Source organism: Schistocerca americana, chromosome 5, assembly GCF_021461395.2.
Source record: "Schistocerca americana isolate TAMUIC-IGC-003095 chromosome 5, iqSchAmer2.1, whole genome shotgun sequence".
Classification (NCBI taxonomy): domain Eukaryota; kingdom Metazoa; phylum Arthropoda; class Insecta; order Orthoptera; family Acrididae; genus Schistocerca; species Schistocerca americana.
Genome location: NC_060123.1, coordinates 409,906,767 through 409,931,095, shown reverse-complemented (window position 1 = coordinate 409,931,095; position 24,329 = coordinate 409,906,767). Strand labels below are relative to the sequence as shown.

Genomic DNA, 24,329 nt, shown 5'->3' with positions numbered 1-24,329 from the left:
TATCGAAAGTCCTCTGTAAGGGAGTATTAATGTTCTGCAGTTTAAGGCTTAAATTAGTTATTCCATGAGATTGGATCAGGGACTTATTGGCGGCTCCAAGTGGGAGACAAGGCTGACAATCGAATTTAATACCTGCGACAAAGGTATCACACTAACCTTGGCCCACGTGTCGACTAGAAATGAAAGGCAAGACACTTCGTCTTTCCACATGCAAGTGTCCTGGTGCATCACGTGAATAAGTATTAAGTGATAGGCATCTGTGCAGTGCAACATGGCCCGTAGTGTCTGAATTGGGTCGTGTTATTAGTTTGGGAACACGCATGGAAAACGACATTTCTTAGCCACGTCATCAAAGTGGGAATGGAAATAACACCAACTGGGATGGTGCATGGCGTTGGCCATCGCGCTGGCTGAAGTCAAAGTGGCAGTGGAGGGGGTATTGTTTGTAGGCTCCTCTGATGGCGGCGTTGCAGTAGTGCTGGTAGGAGAGGAGTTATGGCGGCAACTGCCATGTGGCATTGGGTCCATGCGCACTCTGTAACGCACGATGTAAGCTGCCTCGCATGTGTGCCAACCCCTGAGGCCTGAGGGCCACCTGGGGGAGTAGGCGTGGTGGGCAGAATGTTGTAAACCTGGTCTGCGATCTTCAGTTTGGCATCTAGTGGGGCTCAAGTCACATGGAGAAGATGAATTTGAACTTCCCCCAGAAGTCTGAGCAACCAGTTGGATAAAAATGTAACGTCTGGCATGTGATGTGTGTCTATCATGGTGCAGAGATGACGCCAGAGCTGCGACGAGGATCTGGAACCCAGCGACTCGTGACTGATGGGGTGAATAGCTTCCTCTGTCGATGTGGATAGTCACTCAAGGATGGTGTGTCAGGTGAATGGATATTTGTCCTTAGTGGGGGGCGAAGCCACAATATGGCAGATCAGATCCAGTTCATCATGGAGGTGACATAGTAAGCAAAGGAACTTCGAATTGTAATTGGCGACGCTGTGTAGTTGCAGGACATGGTCGACCAAGGCAAACCACGTATGTGGGTGGTCCTTGCGAAGGGGTGGTAGCTTCAGCCAGCGGATGGGGAAGTGTTGACATAAATGTTTATCAGAAACTGTCACTCCCTGTCCATAGTTCTGTAGTGTAGTTGGCGTGGGTGCAGTAGCGGTGCACCAGCTTCTGACACTGTCAGTGGCAAGTGGCACAATAGGCACAGATGGCTCGACCTAGGTCGCGAAGTCAATGAGTCGTGCGTTCAATGGAGTAACGCCAACAGGCGTAGAATGGACCAGCGCGGTAGAAATGACCGTAGTCGATCGATGTGCGGAGAATGGCGGAGTACAGTTTCTGGGACCCTCCCCAATAGGTGCATTAAAATTGTTAAAATCACCTAATGTTTGTGGATCACACACGGTAGACACAGTGCGAATGGCGTGTGCCGTCAGAAAGACTCATAAAGCGGATGCTGGTAGTGTGGGTGGCGGGGTGGGGGGGTGTAGGGGGGCTGGTGCAAAATCTGGAGTTCCAGGATAAACATAAAATTTCTCGTCTTGAGCGTCCGGCTCAATTTGTACCACCTCTGATTCGGGTAGAAAGTTCACACTGGCACTTGGGAAACCTGTAAACATAGTCACTGGGGTTTGAGCACATTGTGTCACTCATTGTTGAGCACTCGGAAATATGGAAAGTTCATATTCGACGTAAAACGTTCGCATTCAAAGTTTTGTGCGCGAAAAATGTTCTGTTGGTATGGAACACTGCCACACGACTGCTGACTCACGAACGATAATGGAAAGTTATTGTTCGTACCTGATGCCAGCACACTTGGCTGTGGGAATGCAGAAGCGCTGTCCTGTTGAGTACAGTTCGTAGGTGTGTTCAGGAACTGTGTCGAACTATTGTGAACACAAGGTGGATAATTGGAAAACAATGCCAAAGCATCCTATGGGAAACTTAGTTGGCACGTGTGCGGTGTAGTGGTTAGCAAGCGATCCATTGTGTACTGTTCGATGGTACGAGAGTTCGTTGTAGCACTCGCGAACAAAATTCAGGGTCACCAGTATGGGTTTTAGTGTTGTAGGATTGCCGATTCCAATGATGCACTCTATACCACACTATAACACATGTAATAAGCACTATTTTATTACTCGGAAGCACACATATACAGTTATATACATTCTCGATTCTCTATCCACGTGTGTACTCTTTCATGAGCGGCCGCAGACTGCCGCAAAGAGCTTGCCAAAACAAAGACGTTACACGCAACCTCGTCGATAGTCGCCACAGATAGAAGGCTGACCAGGAAAGTTTACTTATCTTTGACGCTCATGGAATGCACTTTGAACAATCCATGTTCATGTCCGCGGATTTTAATCTGAAAATTTTACCATGTCTTTATTGGTTGATATCCAATGGAATAGTACTTAACCTTAACAGAGAAGTAATGGATATGGGTACTAGTGGTAAAGTTAAAAAGGGTCACATTAGAGAATGCAAAAAATAAAAGTCAGAGGGCTGGCTTAGTTTGAAACAATTTCCACAGGCAGTAACTGATAAAGGTAGGGATGACAAAAATGGAGAAATGAGCTGGCAGACTGAAAGTAATTGTGGAAGTGAAAGAAATTCTTCCAGTTGCTTAACAGGTCTTACGTAACAGTAAAAATCTGTCATCCCAAAGTGTTAATGTTAGTCAGTCTTAATTCAGGAAGAATGGAAGACTCATACAGCATACAGAATTTGAAGAAATAAGCCAACATACCTCCAGAACACAAAGACAGCATAGACAAAATAATGCCACTTCCAGTAAAAGAAACATTTAGTTCGACTTCACATGTATACTACCAAAATCAAGGTCCAGATAAACCTGCCACCACTACAGATTGGGAGTGCTTTGGAGATTGTAGTAATGCATGAATGAATAACAGATGGCACTGTCATTCATCAAGATTTTGTGTCAAACTGGGACATGGTACTGGTTGAGAACGTGAAATTAGTCACTACAAAAAGAATGGATAATACGGTAAAGCACCTAATGAAAGGTTTAGTGATAAAATGTGGGAAGTACTTTTACTGAATTATGAGGATACCATCAGCATCAGCCCTAGTGGCTATTGATGAGACTGGCCTGGGCACTTCCTGTGCTAGATCAATAGTTCACCATTCACCAACCTCCCTTCCTATGTGGACTGGTAGAAGCACTCTCCTACATTTTGCAAATCATACCTGTTGCATGTCTCTACTTTGTTTGTACCTTCAATACTCCTTTGAGTACGCGAGTGTCTCTTCATCATTGTTCCCATCTCACCTTATGGACTGTCGTCAACGTCTTTGCTGCCTCCACCACAGTTGTCTCACTGCCTCCATTATCACTGTCACTACCACCTTCATCTGTTGTTTGTCGTCATCAACACATACCCCAAAAGTCACTGCTGTCATCCCCCATCACCTCAGCAACACTTTATCAATGTTAATTATCATCTGCTAAGTGTGTCCTGTTGTCTTATCACACTATGGACACTATTACTACCTCTGTCATCTATACCATCCCACCCCCTGCTTCCACTGTCACTATATGGAGCACCTCCTTAATCCACAATCCTATGATCTCCCTTCGTCTCTCAGTCTCATCTCCATCGCAACCACTTCCTTTGTGTTCCCTACCCTCCCATGACTTCTTCTCCAACCTTCTACCATTTTCTTTGCAACCCCCCACCTCCAATCTATCCCATACTGACCACTTCCTCCGCTCAACCACCAACAAGGCTAATGTCTTGCCAGATTACCATGCCAATCCCAGGAAGGACCTGCACCATGACATATTCCACCATCTCCAGTTCCCCAAACCCCTGGTTCCACAAGTGCCCTAACTTAGACTCTACTACCAGCATTTCCCACAAAAAAAACTCAAACCAATCCTCAAACCCATTCAAAACCCCTCCCATCACGCCCATAAGGACCTCCATATTTACGAACACTCAGAACCCACCTTCCAAATGCAATTTACTCGAGCAGAGCAGGTGAGTTACTAGCAATTGATCAACTGATTTTTTTGGACATCTGCCAGCAACTTATGATGGACTGCAATGTATAGTGTTAGCTGCAAATGTATTCTCCAAAAATGTTTAATTGCACCCACTAAAAAAAAACCACAAGTAAGGGTGTAGTTAATAAACTACAAAAGGAGCATTACCTAATAATGAAGGATGTGTTCAAAGCCATGTATAAAGGCGGGATGGCTTTTAACCTGAATAAGCGAGAAATTGTGCAGCCAGAATTGTCTTTCTTAGATTATCAGGTAACATCTGATGGAATACAACATAACAAGGAGAAGATAAAGGCTATTGCTTAGTGCAAGAGACCAACAAACAGGAATCAACTGGAGTCAGTTATTGAGCTATGTACATTCCATAGAAAATTCATAAGTGATTACAATATGAATTCACCAAATCTATGTGGGTCGTTAAAAATGATTGTTACTTGGAGATGGTCTGCTAAATGTTAAGGAATTTGAAGCTGTCAAGAACAGCTTAAGTAGCAGTAAAGTATAATACTATGCTGACACGTCACTGACTTTCTGTATTGCATCTGACTGTTCAGATTATGGTGTATCATCAGTTCTGTTCCAGGAGAAAATGACAGACAGGAAAATAAATTTTGTTTTAAATTAAAAACAAAGAAAGTCAAGTTTCTTACGTATATAACCTTCCATTAATTTCACCTTAACTTTTTTTTAATTCACTGGTGATTGTCTCACCTTTATTTTGTGGTTTTGTCATCTTCAATTTATTGGTCCCGTGGCTGAAGAGCTGGTTGAAGGCGCCACTGACAGCCTGCCCCCCCACTATTATGGGGCAAGAGAGATGAAGTGACTATAATGAAGGGAAAGACAGTACTGTCAAGGAAAGTTGCTCAAAAAAATAAAAGAAAGTGACTGGATTCACAACAATGACAGCTATTTTATGATACATACTGGACGATGATGCAATGGTCATGACTATACAACTGAGGTTAGGAAGTCAAGGTTGCACAAACACAGTATGAAACAAAAGGGGGAATAACACAGAAGACTTGATCAAAAAGTCAGTAGTATCCACCAGGCCACATGAACTATTTATAGGGGTCAACTTTCAAAATTTAATTTTCATTATAAATATTTTGTCTATGGCAATACAATTTATATTATGGTGTTTGAGAAAGAGAGTAGAAGAAAAGGAAGTTCTTGTTAATATACACATCCATAACATAGATTTTTGTTTTGTTTTAACAGTGTGAGGCTTGTGATAGGGCATATTATGGGGGCCCCTATATGGATTATTAGGTAACATGTCTTTATGTATTATGAGATACACATTTCACAGCTTAGAAGATGTTAAAATACTAGTTTTAGTGCTCTGTATTGTATCAAGCAGCATTGTACATGAGATATATAAGATGTAACACACCCATTTAGTCAACTATAGCTCACCTAAATACAAGAATCTTTCATTAGAAGAAATTAACCTATTGTAATCACTAATGTTCTGAAATTTACAGAAAAACGAATTATTTCATTTGTTGTCGCTATCAGACAATAATGATGCACAAACATTAGTGTTAAAATCAGTTCAGTCATTAAATAAGAAATTAACTGACAAACTTTGATTATTCCATAAAACATGAAAATTGATTTGGGTAGATTTTGTAGTGCTTCGAGAATTTCCGCATAATTTCCAGAACCACTTGTCCTTCTACCCTCTCAAACACACGGTATTTTAAAAATAAGTGTGAAAGAACACAAGTTTGTATGTGCAGGCTGGAAAGGAGTCACAAGCATAAGGTAGAAGCGACAGTCGAATGTCATCGACAAGTGTTTGCCGCTCGTGCCACGGAAGTCGTATTGGAAGAACAAGAAGAAATCTTGTAGTATTCTTTGCTGTTTTAGTGTCTGTGATTATTGCTAAAGAAAGTGTCTTGGACTCGGAGAAGTCAAGATGAATGTTCATATTTTCTTATGGTTTTTAAACCAGCTCTTATGTCTCAATGTACTTAATTATTTCTAAAGCTCGAGATACGAGTGAGACGACAAAGATATTTATATGTATAAGAAGAGACTTTTGTTCTGCAGAGCAGTTCTAGTACATCGTTAAACAACGAGTATGTTGACACTTAAGTTCCTATATGTGATCAATAGATTACAGAAATAAGAAGATATTGTTTTCTGTCATCCAAAAAAGCATTAGAAAGTGGTGACCAATAAAAAGGACTCGAAAAAACCTGAATTTTGAGAGGAAATCGAAGCAGAAGATATGATGTGTTGCCATAGCAACCAAGTATAAAAAGACAAGAGAACTGTTTCATGGAATTAGATTCAGCCTAAAAGTTCAAATGGTTAAAAGTATTAAATGCAATAAAGGAGAAGACGTAAGAAAGATATTATGCTAAAAGAAAAGAGAGAAGATTCCGGTGTCTTCCAACTAAGAAGAAATACGATGAGAATAATTCAGTGAAGAAGATCCAGTGTGGGGAGTAAGTGGCTCTCACCCACATCGCGAGGACACAGATGTGGAAACCAGCCTAAGTCTGATGATGATGGCACCAGTCGCTGATCACCGATGCTGATTCCACATATGCTCACCGATGCCGAAACCAACATTCGATGCCATCAGCGCCAGAGTGTTCACCCGCACTGATTACGCATCCACTCACCAATGCAGCTAGAATTCTATGCCGAGTGAGTGTGAAATAAAAACTTTATTACTCTAGTAAGAAGTGTTACAAAATACTGTGGGGTGAATTTTCACTGTGTAATCGGTATAATTTAATTAGTATTAAATGCTCACAAGAGCTAAAGTCAATAGAAGCAGGGATAGTATACAACAAGTTGGAGGGAAGTCAGAACCAGCCATGACTATGAGAATTACTGAAGAAGGGCCCGACTGGTCTGAGTTAGTAAATCTGATCAAAACTTTAAATGCAAAATTAGACGCTCACTTCAATGTCCAGAGTGAAGCTTTAAGTGCTCATTTCAATGCTCAGAGTGCAGCCTTAGGCAGGAAAAAAAAACCCTAGACTTATTCTAAATTAAAGGCTTGAGGTGAGATTCTAAATACAGGACTAGATTTAATAAATTCTCAATTAAAGGCTCTAAATGAAACATATTCAAACAACAAATATAGGTTTGTTAAATGTCAAAGTAGATGCTCAAAGCCAAGAATCTAGTAATCTATGCAAAGGCACAGGTGCTTTAAAAAATGAATTCGATGCCAAATGTAATAATGTAGAATCAGAACCTATTGAAAGCTTAGACTCTTTGGAAGATGTGCACAATAGTGAATACAATAATGTAAGACAGGGAATGAATATTTTGAAATGGGGTGTAGATCAGCCTAAAGAATTAATACCAATTATTCAATCGCAAATTACAGGTGAAAGTACTTGAGTGGATAATGTCGATAAATACTTCAAACAGAATATATCTAACTTTGATATTATAAATGTATGTAGTTTGGAGGAACCATATGCACAAATTATAGACCGAGATATTACTGAGAGTATAATCTCCGGAAACGTTGTGACTGTTGCTTTTTCCGTACTTAATGATGCAAGCAAAGTTATGGACAACTTGTGTGAAAAATTCAAACTTGTCCATGACAAAGTAGAAAATAGGCTAACTTTACTGAATGTTGTGTTTCCTAGTAAAGTGGTAACTGTTTTGTTGTGGGGAGGCTTTCACACAAAATCTAACGAGAAGTATTGGACCATAAGTAATTGAGTGAGGCCAATGTCAGACCCATGGGATCTGGGCGGAGTCCCATTTGTCTCCCAGGGACGTTACCATTCTCTGTTAATGGGCGAAGTGATGACCGTTCGATCCCTAGTTGTTTTCGGTGTTTCTTCTGTTCTATTTTTCCTGCACCAAATTCCATTCAATTCTTAAACTATTCTGTAATCTATTCTTGAATTCTTAAACTATCCTATAATGTTAGTAATTAGGAAACTGGATATGACTACAAGATTAGGACCAATTTAAGAGAATCCCAGATGAACAGTGATCTCTAGACATGAAATGAAATGGATAAAATATTATTTGAGTGAAAGGTACAAAATGATGGTACTATTTACACCTAGTGGTGTCTGGAAGACATAAACTGAACAGAGTATTTTATGTGTGTATAAAATATAGTGTAAAGTGATTAACTAAACAACTATTTGATTGTAGTGTATAATTTTCTATTTTTGTAGAACATTTTATACCTTTTATGAGATGTGATGTAAAGAGAAGGGTTTGTATTGGTTTTGGAAGGGCTGGGTATTATAGATTAAAGCATGATCTACACTAACTAATAAATCATGGCTAACACAGAACACACACCACACCTTCCAGACAGCCCTTGCAGACAAGTGTTACTGATTCTTCACCATTTGCTATTCCAAAGGGGTTGCTAGGATTTTCTTTGGGGACCTCAAAGGTGATGGTGAGAATGTCTGTTCTGTAAGAGACATTTAACATCATACCTCCTCCGGCTTCTCACTCAAGTACCAGTGAAGTAGGGATCCTGGGGAAGGGGGACGGGAAGGATTTCCTGTCTTTGGGGCTATCTTCTTTCTCTTCTTTGATCGTAGCAACCATTTCTATTTTTTCCTTTCTTACTTCTCTTTTGAGTATCTGACTATTCTTTCCCTCTTTCCATATTCATCTACTTCAATTGCAGAAGTCCTTCTCATTTTACGTCGTTTCCAATAACTTGTAACTTATTTTATATAAGTAGGCCGAAGAATCAGGCTACACAAACACACATCATCATACACACAAAGATACACGAGTACGCAAACAAGAAAACTACTAACTAGAAACCTGTCGAGAGGTATGAAATGTCAGGTGTTGTAGGAGGAAGGTATGCGTACATCGGGAAATATGCATACATTGTTGTTCATTGTGATGGTCCTACCGCACATTACATACTAAAGAAGCAGTACAAAGAATTAGAATAAAGAGTAAAATACTCAAGTGTCATGAGCACCTGGAGCTTATGATTGGAAACCCAAAGGTCGAGGCCCCATGACTCCTAGATATAAAAGAATGGACTCCAACACTGAGTGAAATATTCCCGTTTTATAATCAGAGTAAAATGAAAAAAGAAAAGCTAAATAGTAAATAAATGGGTTATGCACAGTTCATAAAAAATTGTGGAATTATGAATTGTTATTCTTTGTAATAAAATGCACATTATGAGTATGTATAAAATATCACATGTTCAAGCTGAGGGGAGGGATATGTAGTGCTTCGAGAATTTCCACGTAAATTCCAGAACAATTCGTCCTTCTCCATCTCAATTACACGATATTTTAAAAATAAGTGTGAGAGAATGTACATACTGTGTGACACATGTCTGTGTGTGCAGGCTGGAAAGGAGTCACGAGCACAAGGCAGAGGCGACGGTCGAATGTCATCGACAAGTGTTTGCCACTTGCACCACAGAAGTTGTTTTGGAAGAACAAGAAATAATCATGTAGTATTCTTTGCTGTTTTAGTGTCTGTGATTATTGTTAAAGAAAAATGAACAACTGATTATACTTCATGCGTTGGACATGCTAGAAGTAAGACATGTTCATGATTATGTGGTTGCAAAAACTACACTAAAAAATATATTTAATCGAATCTAATGCTGGACGAATCGGTCGACTTGCAAACAGTCGAATATTTATGTGAGAAGTGGTAGATTTGTTCTTTAGAGAGAGAGAGAGAGAGAGAGAGAGAGAGAGAGAGAGAGAGTCTGATAAATTCCCGTAACCAGCATTATTCTTCGGAGAAGGAGGTTTTGGAGATCGACGTAGCCCACTATCCAGAGAATATCGGCTGTGGATATCAAGTAAGTCACCTGATGTGAGAGATGTGTGGATTTTGCTTGCAATCCAAAGTCACACCGCTTTCTTATTGTCACACAGCATTAGAATTTCTGGCTTACTGATGCACTGCCAATCACGTTCACTCTCAAGAGATTATGTTTCTATAAAAGCTCAAATCAGATTCATTGTAAGTAACTCTGTAATTATGAGTCCTAGAACTTTTTGTCATGAACAAACTATTGTTCTGATCACTAAATCTATTTTTGCATTATGTAAAGAACTCCAAAATATGTTAGCCTCAACATTCCTGTTGTAATTAATGAAATATTAATTATTTTGTATCAAGAATTGTTAGTCAACTTTGTCAAGCAGACTTTCGATACTAAATCTGAAAAGCAATTTTAGAAGTCATGTTTGTTATAATCAGTCATTTATTATCTTCAAGCCTGTAACTGTAATTCCTTATGAAATAACTGATTTTAATTGTAACACAATTAATGTGACTTTGTTGAGCACTACTTTGAAAGAACCTGGATTGTTAAGAAACTATACAAGCAATGAGATTAAGAATGGCAGTAGAGTAGTTGTTCTGGAGCAATATAAACATTAACACGAGATGCAAATTATGTGTTGGTGTAAATTATTTAATGTCATCGGCTTCTCATATTGACTCTTGAGATTTCCACAGTGAAGCAATTAATATTATGCACCCAAATTAACACTGTACTGGTGGAGAAAAGTCATCACAACCAATAAGATAGGTACACACTCCAAGCATTTCACTGAAGTTAACACAGACTCATAATCTACGAGTGTGTCACTCCAACATTTTTAGCTAGAACCTGGTAAAAAGTTTGTGTTAGAGGCTATATATGTAGACCACATAAATTCAGAAGGAGTATCTGGATGGGGAGGCAGTATAATAAAGAGGATGACTGATATTAATCCCAAGGGACAATAAAAAGTAATTCTGGTGTCTATGGTAACTATAGTGCTTGAAAAATGAGTCAAATGAGTGGAGATAGTGGGGGATACATTAATACCAGTTGATTTTAAGTACAGTTGTTGATTGCATAGGAAAGTTATACAAATGATGGAATGGCTTATGAATACGCAGGGTTGTCAATTAAAAATTAATGAAAGGTAAGATCACTGCACCGCATTTTTTAAAGGAGGAATAAAGAGATACAATAGATGTCCAAGGAATCATCTGAAAGTAAGGTGGATACTTTGGAGGAAAGAGGTTTTGTTCTGAATCAGGATATTGGTAATATATGATGGAAGAATTGTTGCTAAGTAATACGAAGTGGAGTTCCTGGATCTGAGGAGCTGACAATATAACTGGAGTATGTAGGTCACACTTGGAGGAACTGATTGTAACTGGGGATGCATTTTGCTGACGGAGCATCCCATAGAAAAGCTAAAGTAACCCTAAATATTCATACAGCTATATCAATCTGTTTCTCCTTGACAGCTTCTATTCTGTAGAAGAAATTCTATGTTTGTAATACGTAAAAGGTGGTGGGCAGGAATGACGATTTATTGTGTAAAATGATCCATGGAACATGAAAGTAACTAACTCATTATCATAAATTAGAGGAAGTTTAATGACTGTCACCTAATGACTGAAGTACTCAGTGTTGGTAGACTCATTAATATAGAGGACAATTCATATGAGAAGACGAATGAATGTACTGTCAAACAAAGTCATAGAAGTATGAAACACCTCTCAGTCTTGTGAAAATTCAAATGGATTTGATGAACTGGTAAAATATAATGCGCCAGAGAAAGTGACTGAAGAGTTTGGTAGAAAGTTTCAGGGTGAAAGGTCTTGATATTCCTAGACATTAAAAAAATGGAGGTGTTTGATGTTAAAGTCATGAAAGCATAAAGAAGAATCGCTTCCACAATAACAGTTGTTGCCCATATCCTTCAGCTGAGAAAACTTCTGGAAACGTTAATGATAATTTGAGAAAATATATATGTTGAACAGAGACAGAAAAGTAAAGAAGTTGCATAATTAGTTATTAACATTATTACTGAGAATATCAGTATTCATTGTATAATAATTACTGTTTTGTTGTTACAGTATCGGTGTTACTTGACATTGTGAGGATGGTAATGGGGGGATGCAATGCGAGATGCTGTATTGATATACAAATCTCAGTGGGTATTTTTCTGCACATTTTCACCCATTAGAATGTCACGCCGCTGTTTTCTCTCTTTCTCTCTCTTTCTTTTTAAGGGTGGGGGGTGAAAATGATAGGTGTGTGTTAGTTGAGATTGTAATGTTATGTTGCATGTACAGCACACAACTTAGGAGAGCTGGAGCTGGGGTGACAGCAGAGCCATCCAGAAATCAGAACCTGGGCCACAGCTGGTGTCAGACAGGAACGCCCTCACTGGGCATTGAGCTGGCCGCAAAATTTAAATGATGTTATTACAAAAATTGCAAAGAGTGGAAACATCTGTTCGTCTTGTCTGATTGAGGGTCTATGTGAGGTTTCTTAAGAGAGTTAAGCCTAAGCCAGTGCATCAAATGAAGTGATGTATAATGTTCTGGACTTTAATGTTAATATGTGGAAGGAGGAGAACTGTAAAAGTGGCGGACCCATATAGGATCAGCTCCAATTTTTTTTTATTCATTTCAAGTAGAAAATTTAAGATGGAAATGCATAGACTTCACAGGATTACCAGATTTTATCTATAATTCAACACCGCAAAAACCACTGTACAAATTTGGATGAATAAATAATAATCAGTGGTCCAGTATATACTCTGTTAATTTTTGTAACAGAGAAAATTACATTGCTTACCACCTGTCCAACTGAAAATGCTCACAATCCCAGTGTCCTAGTAAAAATGAACACTAACTCCATGGCTCTCAAGGGGATTTTGCAGCTTCAGCATCATAATAGGGCCTCTGCATTGTTAGGGGCAACACTGGGAGTCTTAATGATGATCCCTTCACAATGGACATGCAGTGGCATTGTGCTCCTGGTGCATCTGTAAGTCCATATGATTAACATGTACAGAAGGTGTTGGGTGGTTGGTTGGTTGTTGGAGTTAAAGGGACCAAACTGTGAGGTATTCAGCCCATCATCCTACATGTATCGAACTAGGAATAACCCCCAGAAGGATAATAGGAAAGGCACATCCTGGGAAACCCAATTGTAACCAAGATACAATAAGACAGAGATAAAATCAAAGAGAAGTAGGAGGGGAGTAGGATAGGGTAAGGTGGGCAAGCCGCTCTACCCAGAATGCAGTTGGAAGTCCTGGGAGCATGGTATGCTGTGGGAGACGCACCCTCTGCAGCTCACCAGCACCACCTCACTGTCTGTTACCCCAAGGAAATGAGCAACACAGATAAGATGATAAAAAGTTTATAAAATATAAAACATTAGAAACAGCAAACATTAAAGATCAAGGAGAATAAAAATATGGGAAGGATTGGGGCCAAGTCAGACTGCCGAGCAAGAGCCGCCGTGGGACCTGTGCCCCTGAGCAGGTCAGGGGTACCCTCCAACCCCTCACATAGTCCAAGAGGCCAAAGTGCTCCACCACACAGAGATGAGTAGAAACCACTTTCATGGGTGAAACGTAAAACCAGGTCAGCCGTTTTGGCATCGTCCACTACCACCAGAGGTACCATGTCAGGGAGTTAAGATATCGCCACAAAGAAGCCAAATTTGAGCATCTAGTGGGATGTGGACCACCATCAGATGGGCATGACATCAGCAGTTAAGTGGGTCCTCATGTCACACAATGTGGCTGTGGGTCAGCCAAGTGTGGCCATTGCATAGATGACAAAGGACAGTAGATTCCCTGTTAAAAGGGCAAAGGGAAGACTGTCACGTGGTCATGGTCTCCTTTATTGCCCTCAGTTTGTTTGGGGAGTTAAGAATGAATGATTCCAAGGTCCAGACATTCAACAATTTATGGCACAGAGTTGTCCAAAGGACCAGTTCTAGAACACTATTTTCACAATTGGCATCCTGGTAGCCTACTTTGGCAAGTAGTCAGCATGTTCATTCCCTGAAATCCCAACATGCCCAAGGGTCCAAATAAAATTGACTAGCCATCCAGCTTGATGGAGGTAAGAAAGAAGATCCTGGATATTTGTGATTAATGGGTGACAAGGGTAGCACTGGTCTATAGCCTGAAGGCTGCTCAGGGAGTCACTGCATGTTAGAACCATCTTGCCGGTGCAAGAACAAGCATGGCTAAGGGCTCATTTGGTGCCCACCAACTCAGCAAGGAGCGTAGTTCACTGTACCCTGCATATAAAACTGATTCATCCATGACTGATTGAGATGTCACTGTATACCACTTCCAAACCCAGAAATTCATCAAAGGCAGCCAGGAACAGGTGGCAAAAGACTATGGAGTCAACTGAAGCTTTTGGTCCAAAGGATAAATCAAGACAGATCCAAGGTCTGTGTACACATCATGGGAGCATATGCGGTCCCTGGCAAGAGGCAACAGTGGGGATGTTGGAGTTCAGAGCAGCAGAGACATTGTAGTCGAACGGCAATTGTCATCCCAGTTCTAGGTCTCTGTTATGGCAGGTGGACCTCCCTACTAGGAAAAAGGACACAGTAGTTTGGGTGCTTAGGAGAGCTGTGAACATGTATAGCATAACTGAGTACCTGCTGTTGGTTCCTGATCCGTAGTGGAGGGTCCCAGCCGTCACGAGTAGGCTGTTCACAAGGCTAGCTCAAAAGCCTCCTGCTGCAAGTTGGAGCCCCCAGTGGTGTATCAGGTCCAGTGACCACAATGCTAAGGTTGATACTGAACCATATGGCAAAAACTTATCATCAAAATGGGATAGGATCAGGGCCTTGTAAAGCTGCAGAATGGTCATGCAGTCTGCACCTTAGTTGGTGTTGTTGAGGCAGCAAAATGTATTAAGATGTAGCCAGCATCTTTGCTTAAGCTGGCTAATATGGGGAAGCCACATCAGCCAGGCATTGAAGGCCAGTCCCAAAAAGCGATAAGTCTTCATCACACTGAGTAATTGGTCAGTAAGGTAAAGCTCTGGTTGTGGATGAACAGTATGATGGTGACAAAAGTTCGAGACCCGAGTCATGGCTATGGAAAACTGAAAGCCGTGGATGAGTGCCCATGACTGCACCTATGAAAGGTGCCCTGGAGTCAGAGTTCACAAACACCCAATTAGAGGAGCAATAGCAAAAACCATTGGCATACAAGGAGGGTGATACAGAAGATCCCATGGCTGCTGCTGGATCATTGATGGACACTAAAAAGACATGGACACTTAACACAGAGCCCTGTGGGACCCCTTATGGGTATGGGGGGTGCTATGAAAAGCACCGACTCTAATGTTGAAAGTACGGTGCGACAAGAATTTCTGTACAAACATCACAAGTGGGTGCCAGAGTCTCCACTCATGTAAAGCAGCAAGAATGTGGTCAAGGAGACAGCAATTAGGTGATGATGTCAGTGAAAAGTTGTCCAGATGGCAGACTCCGGGCAAACCAAATTATAAGCAGTGGAATGGCATTGGCAAAAAGTCTCAGATAGAACCAGAAGGCCCTGAGACTCAAGAGGCCAGCACAGTCACTGGCTCACCATGCATTTGAGTAACTTACAGAGAACATTGGCGAGACTATAAGTGCAATTGCTCAACCTACTGTTTAAGGACATGAAAGACAGGTTGATAGTTTTGAGAGGCAGAGGCTCGAGCATAAAGCAGAGCAAAATGTTCAGCTACGGTGTGTGGGTCAGTAAAAACAGTACGTTTGAGAAATACCAAGTACATCTGTGGAGGACTGGTATCCATAGAGGTATATAATCTTCTCCAAAATCTGCGAAGGAGGCGTACGTGGTCCAATGGTTCAAATATACTGTTCCTTGCATTCTCCCTCCCATCGCTTTATCAACTAACAGATCTCAGCATGGAGCTGCTTAAAGGCAATGAGATGCTCTATTGATTGATGCCACTTATGGCATTGGAGAGCCGATCTCTGGTCTCTAATGGCCTTGGCAATTTCCGGGGTCCACCAAGGTACTGCCTTTCGACAGGGGGATCCCGAATAGAGAATCACTAAGTCAGCTGCTGATAGAATGGCTGCTGTTACATTCTGGACAACCTCATCAATGCCTCCAATTAGTGAGGAGCACAGAACAACAGTGGAGGTAAAAGCCTTGTGAAGAGCCCAACTAGGTAGGCATGCTGAGGAGTGACGCTGAGGGAGGGACAGAGAGATTGGGAAGTGGTCACTACCACACAGGTCACTGTGGACTCTCCAGTGGATGGATGGGAGAAGACCAGGGCTACAAATAGAAAGATTAATGGCCAAATAAGTTTGATGTGCCACACTAAAGTGTGCAGAGGCACCAGTATTCAAGAGACAGAGTTTGAGATCTGCCAATAAGTTTTCTATGTCTTTACTGCAGCCAGCGATCATGGTTCCATCCCACAAAGGGTTATGGGCACTGAAGTCATCCAAGATTAGGACAGGTGGGTGGAGATGAGAACCCAATGCAGAAAATACGTTCCGTGGCACTCCACAACTGGGAGGGAGAAACATTACAGATGGTAAAATGCTGAAATGCCCTTACCCAAACAGTCAGCCTCCAAATTTGTGTCAAGAGGAATAAGTTCTCTGTATCCAAAATTTACGGGACTGGTGCTGCCATCTGTTGAAAACATTACCTTTGGACTAACAGTCACCATCACTCTCAAAGTAGTTCCCATCCACATGTACACACTAGGCCCGCACTTCTGCCACTGGTCGAATGTTTTCAGGAAATCCTGTTCTTTGTGTTTATCACCGCCAATGATGCTTCTTGAATCCTCTTCAGAGTGTTGAATGGACGGCCTTTTAACTTGAGTTTCAGTTTTGGGAATAGCGTGAAGTCACAAGGTGCCAAATCTGACGAGTATGGTGGGTGGGATACAACCACCATGTTGCTCTTTGCCAAAAATGTCCTGGTGAGCAAGGACGTGTGACGGGGCACGTTGTCATGATGCAGCAGCCAGTTCTCTTGACGCCAAAATTCGGGTCGACATTGCAGCATGTTTTTACGGAGCCGTCACATTAGTACACAGAATTCACTGTCTGGTTGGGTGGGATGAATTCTTTGTGCACAATTCCCTTGATATCAAAGAAAACGATCATCATACTCTTCATCTGTCTCACTTTTTTGGGTCTCAGAGAGCCACTCCAACACACGTGTATGGCTCATGCTCTGCCCCCCAAACACTTGTTGAATCATTGCAAGTTCCTCCGTAGCACTTTCCCCAAGATTTGCACAGAATCTGACACACACACGCTGTTCTGTTTGCAGATCCATCGTAAAATCGCCACACACCAGAGTATTATGAAAATCACTGTGGACACGCAACACGTCCTCCCAGCCGAATGCCACTCTGCACACTGACTCATAAGATATGCAGCTCTTGCCACCTAGTGGCGCAAGATCTACTACTCCTACTTTCCAGATGGCAGCACCAGTCCCAGAAATTTTGGATTCCACCTCGTCTATAGTTCAGAATATACTGGCAAACTCCACCTGATACCTTATCACAATCAGCATGACTCTTAAAATATCCCAAGTATCCATGAAGGGCAGAGGCCCAAGTTGATGGAAACCAAGTTTACTGAAAGGCAATGCAGAAAATAGGGGGAGAAGGTTGAGATATGTTGTAGTTCAGGCAGGTAGTGGAAAAATCCACAGCAATTCTGCTGGAGAATTGTGCTGTCAGTATACTGGAAGAGCGTGACGGGACCAAGGAGGCAGGTTATGTCCCAGGATTACCTGCTGCCACTGGTTGAGAGGGTATGATATCAAGACACATAGTTTCTGAAACACATTGTATGGTGCAACCTGGAGTCTCAGAGGCCACCGGGATCACTGACATGATCACAGGAGCAGAACATATGGGATCAGTTGTCGTGGGGTGCCACGAGAATTTAATTCTTCTTGAAAGACTTCTGTTTGTCTTTCTGTTCTTTAAGGGGTTTGGATGACTGGGAGGGCTTCCCTGAAGTAGTTTCAGGGACTGAAGATCATGAAGCTCAACAACAAGCAGCCTGTGGCTCCCAGGAATGTCCTGAGGGATCCCTTCCTCGCATGAGTAACTGGACGAGGGTGATGGGGCTTTGGGTGGGGTATGGGAATCAGCATCCCCATTGGGTGGAGAGCCATTGATCCCAAAGTGTGTGTGTGGAAGAGGGCGTGGGGAGGGGGGAAGGGAGCAGCAGGAGGAAAGCCCCCAACCATCAGGGGGCAGGCATGGTCAAGCCCTGAGGGCTCGCTGTAGGATGCTTAATGGAGAAGACTACTGTTCGCAGAGACAGTGACATAACCTTAGGCGTAGCATATGACCTAGAAGCAACCTTATTGTCCTTTGGCCCCCTATGGGCACATTGGACAAAGTGTACACCCTGTCGCTCCAAGTTTGCATGTAGCCCATCATAAGACTGCGTGAGGTGATCATGATGGAAAGTGATGCCTTGTATCATGTTTAGACTATTACAGGGAGCGATAAGTCACCAGAATGTTACCCAGCCTGCCACAAGCAAGCAACACCCATGACTGGGCAAGGGATATTGTTCTACTCAAAATTGACCCATCTTCATTTTGGAGGTGGGTGCATACTCTTTGGCATACATGGGGAGGTACCAGCTGAGGCACCAACAGTGCACAAGCCCTGCTTGGTCAGGGGGCTGCTACTATGCAGGCGCTTAATATCCCCTCCCTCCCTCCCGCTGCTGCCACAATGGGAGCTACTGTGCTGGGTTTTAGGCGTAGGCGTATTACCTTACTAGAAAGGAAGGATGTTTAGGTAGAAAGGCACAAAGGTGAAACAGACACCACATTCAGCAACCTTCCATGCACGATCACACTTCTGAAAAATTTGGAAAAATGGTGACAGGTCAAACCCCATAACGGGGGACCACATGTTTTTTAATGAAAAGGTGTATAGAGTGCCGAAAGTGAAATAGAAAACCAGGGTCCTAAATCACTTACCAACTCCAAGTGGGGTCTACACCAGAAAACCATCCAATGGAAAGGCAGACGGAGAAAGGGATGGTGGAAGTATAGGCTTGTAGCAGAGAAAGGAATGTAATGGTGCAAAAGCTGGGGCCCTGTTGTAGCCAAGCATGTACTCACAAAGAGTTGTGAGCCCTCAGGGAGGAAGGGAGGGGGGGGGGGGGGCACAGAAGGTGTTGATCAATTTTCAAAGAATGGAGGTCAAACGAGGAAGCAGTGGCAAAGCATGAGTTAGCTCTAATGGCCAAGGAAAAGAAAGTTTGGAAAACGGAAATAAGTAACCATAACCAATGTCTTATACAAAAGCTAGGTTGCTAACAATGAAGCTATCCTATAGACCAAACCAAAGAACAGGATTTCAGTACAGGAAAGGAAGGAGTAGTGGCTCACAGTTCCTTGCTTGCCACACAAGTACTCACACAGCATTTGTGAAGCCGAAGGGGGAACTAAGAAAGAAATAAGTTGTGATTTAAGTTGTACCACTGCAGTTGGTTAGATTGGTTTGGAGAAACTATGGATATATAAAGCAGGATGACTTTGGGAACTCAAATTATGATAAGTTACCTAAATCCAGAGGCTCTAAATTTAAGTCTGTACCCAGTCAAAGACAAACATGGATTTGCAAGCAGGTGCACAATTATACACAGATGCACACACGTGCATATGTACAACTGTTTGAAAAGGAATGCTCAAGTGGAATAGAGAAGGGAAGAAATCATGGGGAAGGGGTGAGAGGTAAATGAACATTACTTACGGGTGTTCATTTGAATCTGTCATTGATGGCACCCCATGCTTGAAGTCACCTTTCTGGACACAATCAAAGCAGTCATCACCTGAAAAACAACACAGATATTTCTGGGGTGTGTAACTGAGAATGTGTTACAAACATGTTAAACAAGGAAACAAAGAATAAAAAATTCATTCTGCTCAAAATATAATTTACCTGGGCTGATATCATATTTGAAACATAATGTAGCCACTTTCATATTTTTTATTGTGTGCTCTTAAAGTAATTCCCTTATGCTGTCTCTGAAAACTTGGCATCTTTTTTGTTGTTCGTGCTTCTTTAAGCAAAATTTTTTCTATTACTGACAACATTTCTCACTGCACTGAAACTTTTTTATTCAGATTTAAATGACTGGCCGTAAGTAAGTGACACAGTATTTAATGAAAAAATGACTAGCGGCCTATACACCATAAAATAATGCAATACAGTGTAATTTATATATTCATATGGCTCATGGAATTGTGAATGTTTTCCAATTGCAGGCCACTTTAGCAGCTTCTGTGTCCGATATCTTACTTGTAACTGTTGTGTTAGGCGACTGAAGTGAGACAGAGAATATTAGTTTGTAACTGTATTAAATGGGAGAAGCAAGAGGGTGAAATTTGTGCCAACACATAGCTTAATCTCCTATAATACCACCAAGGGGGCTGCTGAGATTAATGTTCCCCATCTGGTGGAAGATGTAATGTACCAGTTTACTACCCAATACACTTCGATAGTGATGCACTTGCTACTAGATCATGTGAGCGACTATTTTACAAATACAGTTGATATTTTTTGTCATTTATTGTTTATTGGTTTTGTTTCATCATCAGAACTAATGTCATGTAAAATTAACATTTCAAAAAAACACAATGTAGATTCTATTTTATGCTAACTCATATTTCCAGAAAAGCAACCAACCACACTAACTTGTATAACTCCTGTTCGGCAAATTATGATCAGGAAGGCATTTGATGTACTTGCATAATTAGTATAAAATTTAACATTATTTGGAATTCATTATTTGGTAGACCATATTTGTTAAAATTTGTGTAAAACAACTAATTTTTTCAAAATTATTGTAATAATGTTTTTACATAAACGCCTGATATGGTCAGAATGGAGACAATTATCTGTAAATTTGAATGTTGTACTGAAACTTTTATTTGCCTAAGATAGAAAATTAGAATATTTTTCATTACCTAATAAAACAAATTGTTGTGTCAAAGTTTACTACCATAACGCTTTTTAAGTGGAGTTTAATGTTGTACGAATTGAAACAATGTTCCCAAAGGTATTCATTGGTATAAATGCAAAAACAATATGTGGCACTACCTGTCATGTGTTAATTGCTGAGTTGAGTAGCTTTATTTCAGTTGTTGTTTAAGTTTACATTCACATCTACATATACATCTATGTGATTACTCTGTTATTCACAATAAAGTCATTGACAGAGGGTTCAATTAACCACCTTCAAGCTGTCCCTATAACGTTCCACTCTCTAACAGCGTGCAGGAGAAACAAGAGCACTTAAATTTTTCTGTGAGAGCCCTGATTTCTCTTATTTTATCATGATGATCATTTCTTCCTATGTAGGTGGGTGCCAACAGAATGTTTATGCAATCGGAGGAGAAAACTGGTGATTGAAATTTCATGAGAAGATCCTGTCATGACGAAAAACACCTTTGTTTTAATGATTGCCACTCAAATTCACATATCACGTCTGTGGCACTATTTCCCCTATTTCACGATAATACAGAACGAGCTGCCCTTCTTTGTACTTTTTCAATGTCATGTGTCAGTCCCGACTGATGTGGATCCCACACTGCACAGCAATACTCCAGAATAGGTCAGACAAGTGTGGTGTAAGCAGTTTCTTTTTAGTAGACATGTTGCACCTTGTAAGTGTTCTGCCAATGGATCGCAGTCTTTGGTCTGCTCTACCCGCAACATTTTCTATGTGACCGTTCCAATTTAGGTTATTTGTAATTGTAATCTCTAAGTATCTAGTTGAATTTAGAGCCTTCAGATTTGTGCGACTTATAGCGTAATCGAAATGTAGCAGATCTCTTTTAGTACTCATGTGAATAACTTCACACTTTTCTTTATTCAGGGTCAATTGCCACTTTTCACACCACACAGATATCTTATCTCTGTTCTGTACAGTGTGTGTCCAATCTATAATGAACCAAGTTCATTTGGTTAAAATCATTTTCTTTAGGAAAAGGAAAACTGAATTCATCATTTTGGAGACTGCTTGTAGGAGATCCAACAAGCGAAAGCCATGTTATATTACATTTTCAAACTATTGGAAGAAGTTTGATGTGTGATAACTACAACAAATACATTTTCATACTGTAATTCTCAAAGAATTTGTTTTGTCATAATTAACAAAGTCATAACAGTTATGTAAAATGTAAAGATAAACTGTGAGGTCAGATTTAAATTTATCTATAGTCAGGAATTTAAGTGTGAAATCAGTGCTTTTGTTATTCATATGATATATCAGAAATGTTATCAGCTATGATGAGTTTCATACATACAGGAAATACCTGGTACTTACTATTTCACTTTGACTTTAAATTAATTAGTGCACACGAGAAATCAAGCAGGCTAAGTTTTGTGCAAATGAGAGCACATAGTGATGATGATGATAATGATGAATTATGGAATATTTGTCAGGAATAATGATGTACTGGAATAAGCAGAATAAGTAAGTTATTATTAGTGCTCTGCTATCACTAAATTTAAAGTATATTCATCAGATCACACAGAAATGTTGAGAAAATAAATTTCTGCATGGTGAAGAATTAGTTGTGTTTGAGGTACTTAGTGAACTTGATTGCCAGGAAAGGCAAGTGAATAATAGCAACAACTTTTTGCTAAGTCAACTGATCTCTTTATGAAGACGTGACAACATAAGCAACATCTGTAGTAAGAAACCACTGGACAATGTGAGAACATGTTATTACAGATATAATTAATACAAGTGAATGAGAAATTGCATGGAGGATTGTAAAAAGAAACTAAAGGCAATTACTCACCATTAAGATGATGATATGTGGAGTTGCAGACAAGCATAACAAAAAGACTGTTACACACTAAGCTTTTGGCCAAAGCCTTCTTCAGAAAAGAGAGGAGAAAACACACACAAACACACACACACACACACACACACACACACACACACACACACACACACACACACACACACACACGACCACCATCTCCGGCCGCTTTTGGCTTTGTTCCTGTCTGCATCTCAACGTGTGATCGTTACAGTTAGTAGCAACATATCCTTTTCAAAATCATTGATATTCCAACCTGCATTTTCTGTTGTCTGAAGGTAATACTGTAAAAATTGTGGGGAATACTGTTTAAAAGGTAGAAAATGAAAGCATTACTGTTATCACTGCCCATTTAAAAAGTCCGCCTGTCTCAGTTTGTACATAGTACCACTAAGTTGTTTAATTTTAAGAATCGATCTTGTTTATGTAGTAACCAAAGAATTTCTCCTAGTTCCATGAGTGTGTCTGTGGAGTTTACATCCACATGAATTCTGTAGTGATGTAAAAAATTTACAGGAATGTTTTCATTTTAATGTTTATGTGTGCCATTATAGTTAACTCTAGTTCACATGTGTTTTTATCTGGAACCCATGCGTCTACAGTACTACATGTTCTTATAAAAAAATCTTTTGAGTAATTACACATTTAAGATGAACAATATGCTTCTGCTTCAATACCTGTACATGATGATTAATAATATATTCAAATACAGCTGTTTGACTTGCTATATGCATTATTTTTGCCCTGATTATATTAGATTTATTCTCACAGAAAATACCGACTGTGAACTGCATCCAGTACTATGGTTCAACATGAAACTGAATGACAAAGCCAAGAACTGGGACTGGACCAGAGTGAATGATAACAGAGACACAAAAGAAAGAAATGGGCAACCAAGATGAACCTGAATGAATTGATAATCATATCAGATAATGCCAGTTCACCTAGAAAACAAAATAATTTATGAAATATGTCTTCATAACTGAATTAATAATCATTCTTATTAAAGCCTAGTATTTTCTGTGAGAAAATAATTCCTCATAAGAAATAGAAATTTGGCCATGTATTTTCTTTACAAACAGAAAGGCTATATGTTATACTGCTTTCACATCTCTTATGTATGTATCATGATTCTGTTGTGTCCAAATCATTTAATATATTTTGCATAACTAATTTAATAATGTTGTCTCATAGAAGGTAGTTATTTCCTATTCAACTGAGTTAAAGTAATTTGTAATAGAACAACTTATCATCATGTTTCTTACCATTTTGCAATTTTTTACTTACTGTATTTATTCATTAGCAAAAATCATTGTAAATTAAACATCATTCACAGCAGTTTTGTTTCATTTCCAGGACAACACAAATAACAACACTTTGTAGGAAGGTTTGTACCCAGTTATATCCATATAGAACTCTATTTGGCCAGGTGTCAATTCCTTTTAAACATATCCTCTTGCTCTGGTACATGCAGTTTCTGGCAGAATCTCATGCACAAGGTATATGATATTCTTGGGGGAGGTGGGTAATTATTTGGAATTAACTGTTTAAAAGATCATATTTCTTGAAATTTGTGTAAAAAGACTAACTTTTCCATGAGTTGAGCAATTTTATTTCAGGTGCTGTTTTTGTTCAAGTTC

At 40.2% G+C, this 24,329-nt stretch overlaps 1 protein-coding gene across 1 annotated transcript in view; it reads right to left on the bottom strand.

The window, feature by feature from the left end:
• The window catches only part of LOC124615998, a 101,165-nt gene that overhangs the window by 58,893 nt on the left and 17,943 nt on the right, over window positions 1-24,329 (bottom strand). The window contains exon 2 of the mRNA XM_047144209.1: window positions 19,607-19,685. Within this exon, the coding sequence (XP_047000165.1) occupies window positions 19,607-19,685 (79 nt within the window). The remainder of the gene's footprint in view (window positions 1-19,606; window positions 19,686-24,329) is intronic.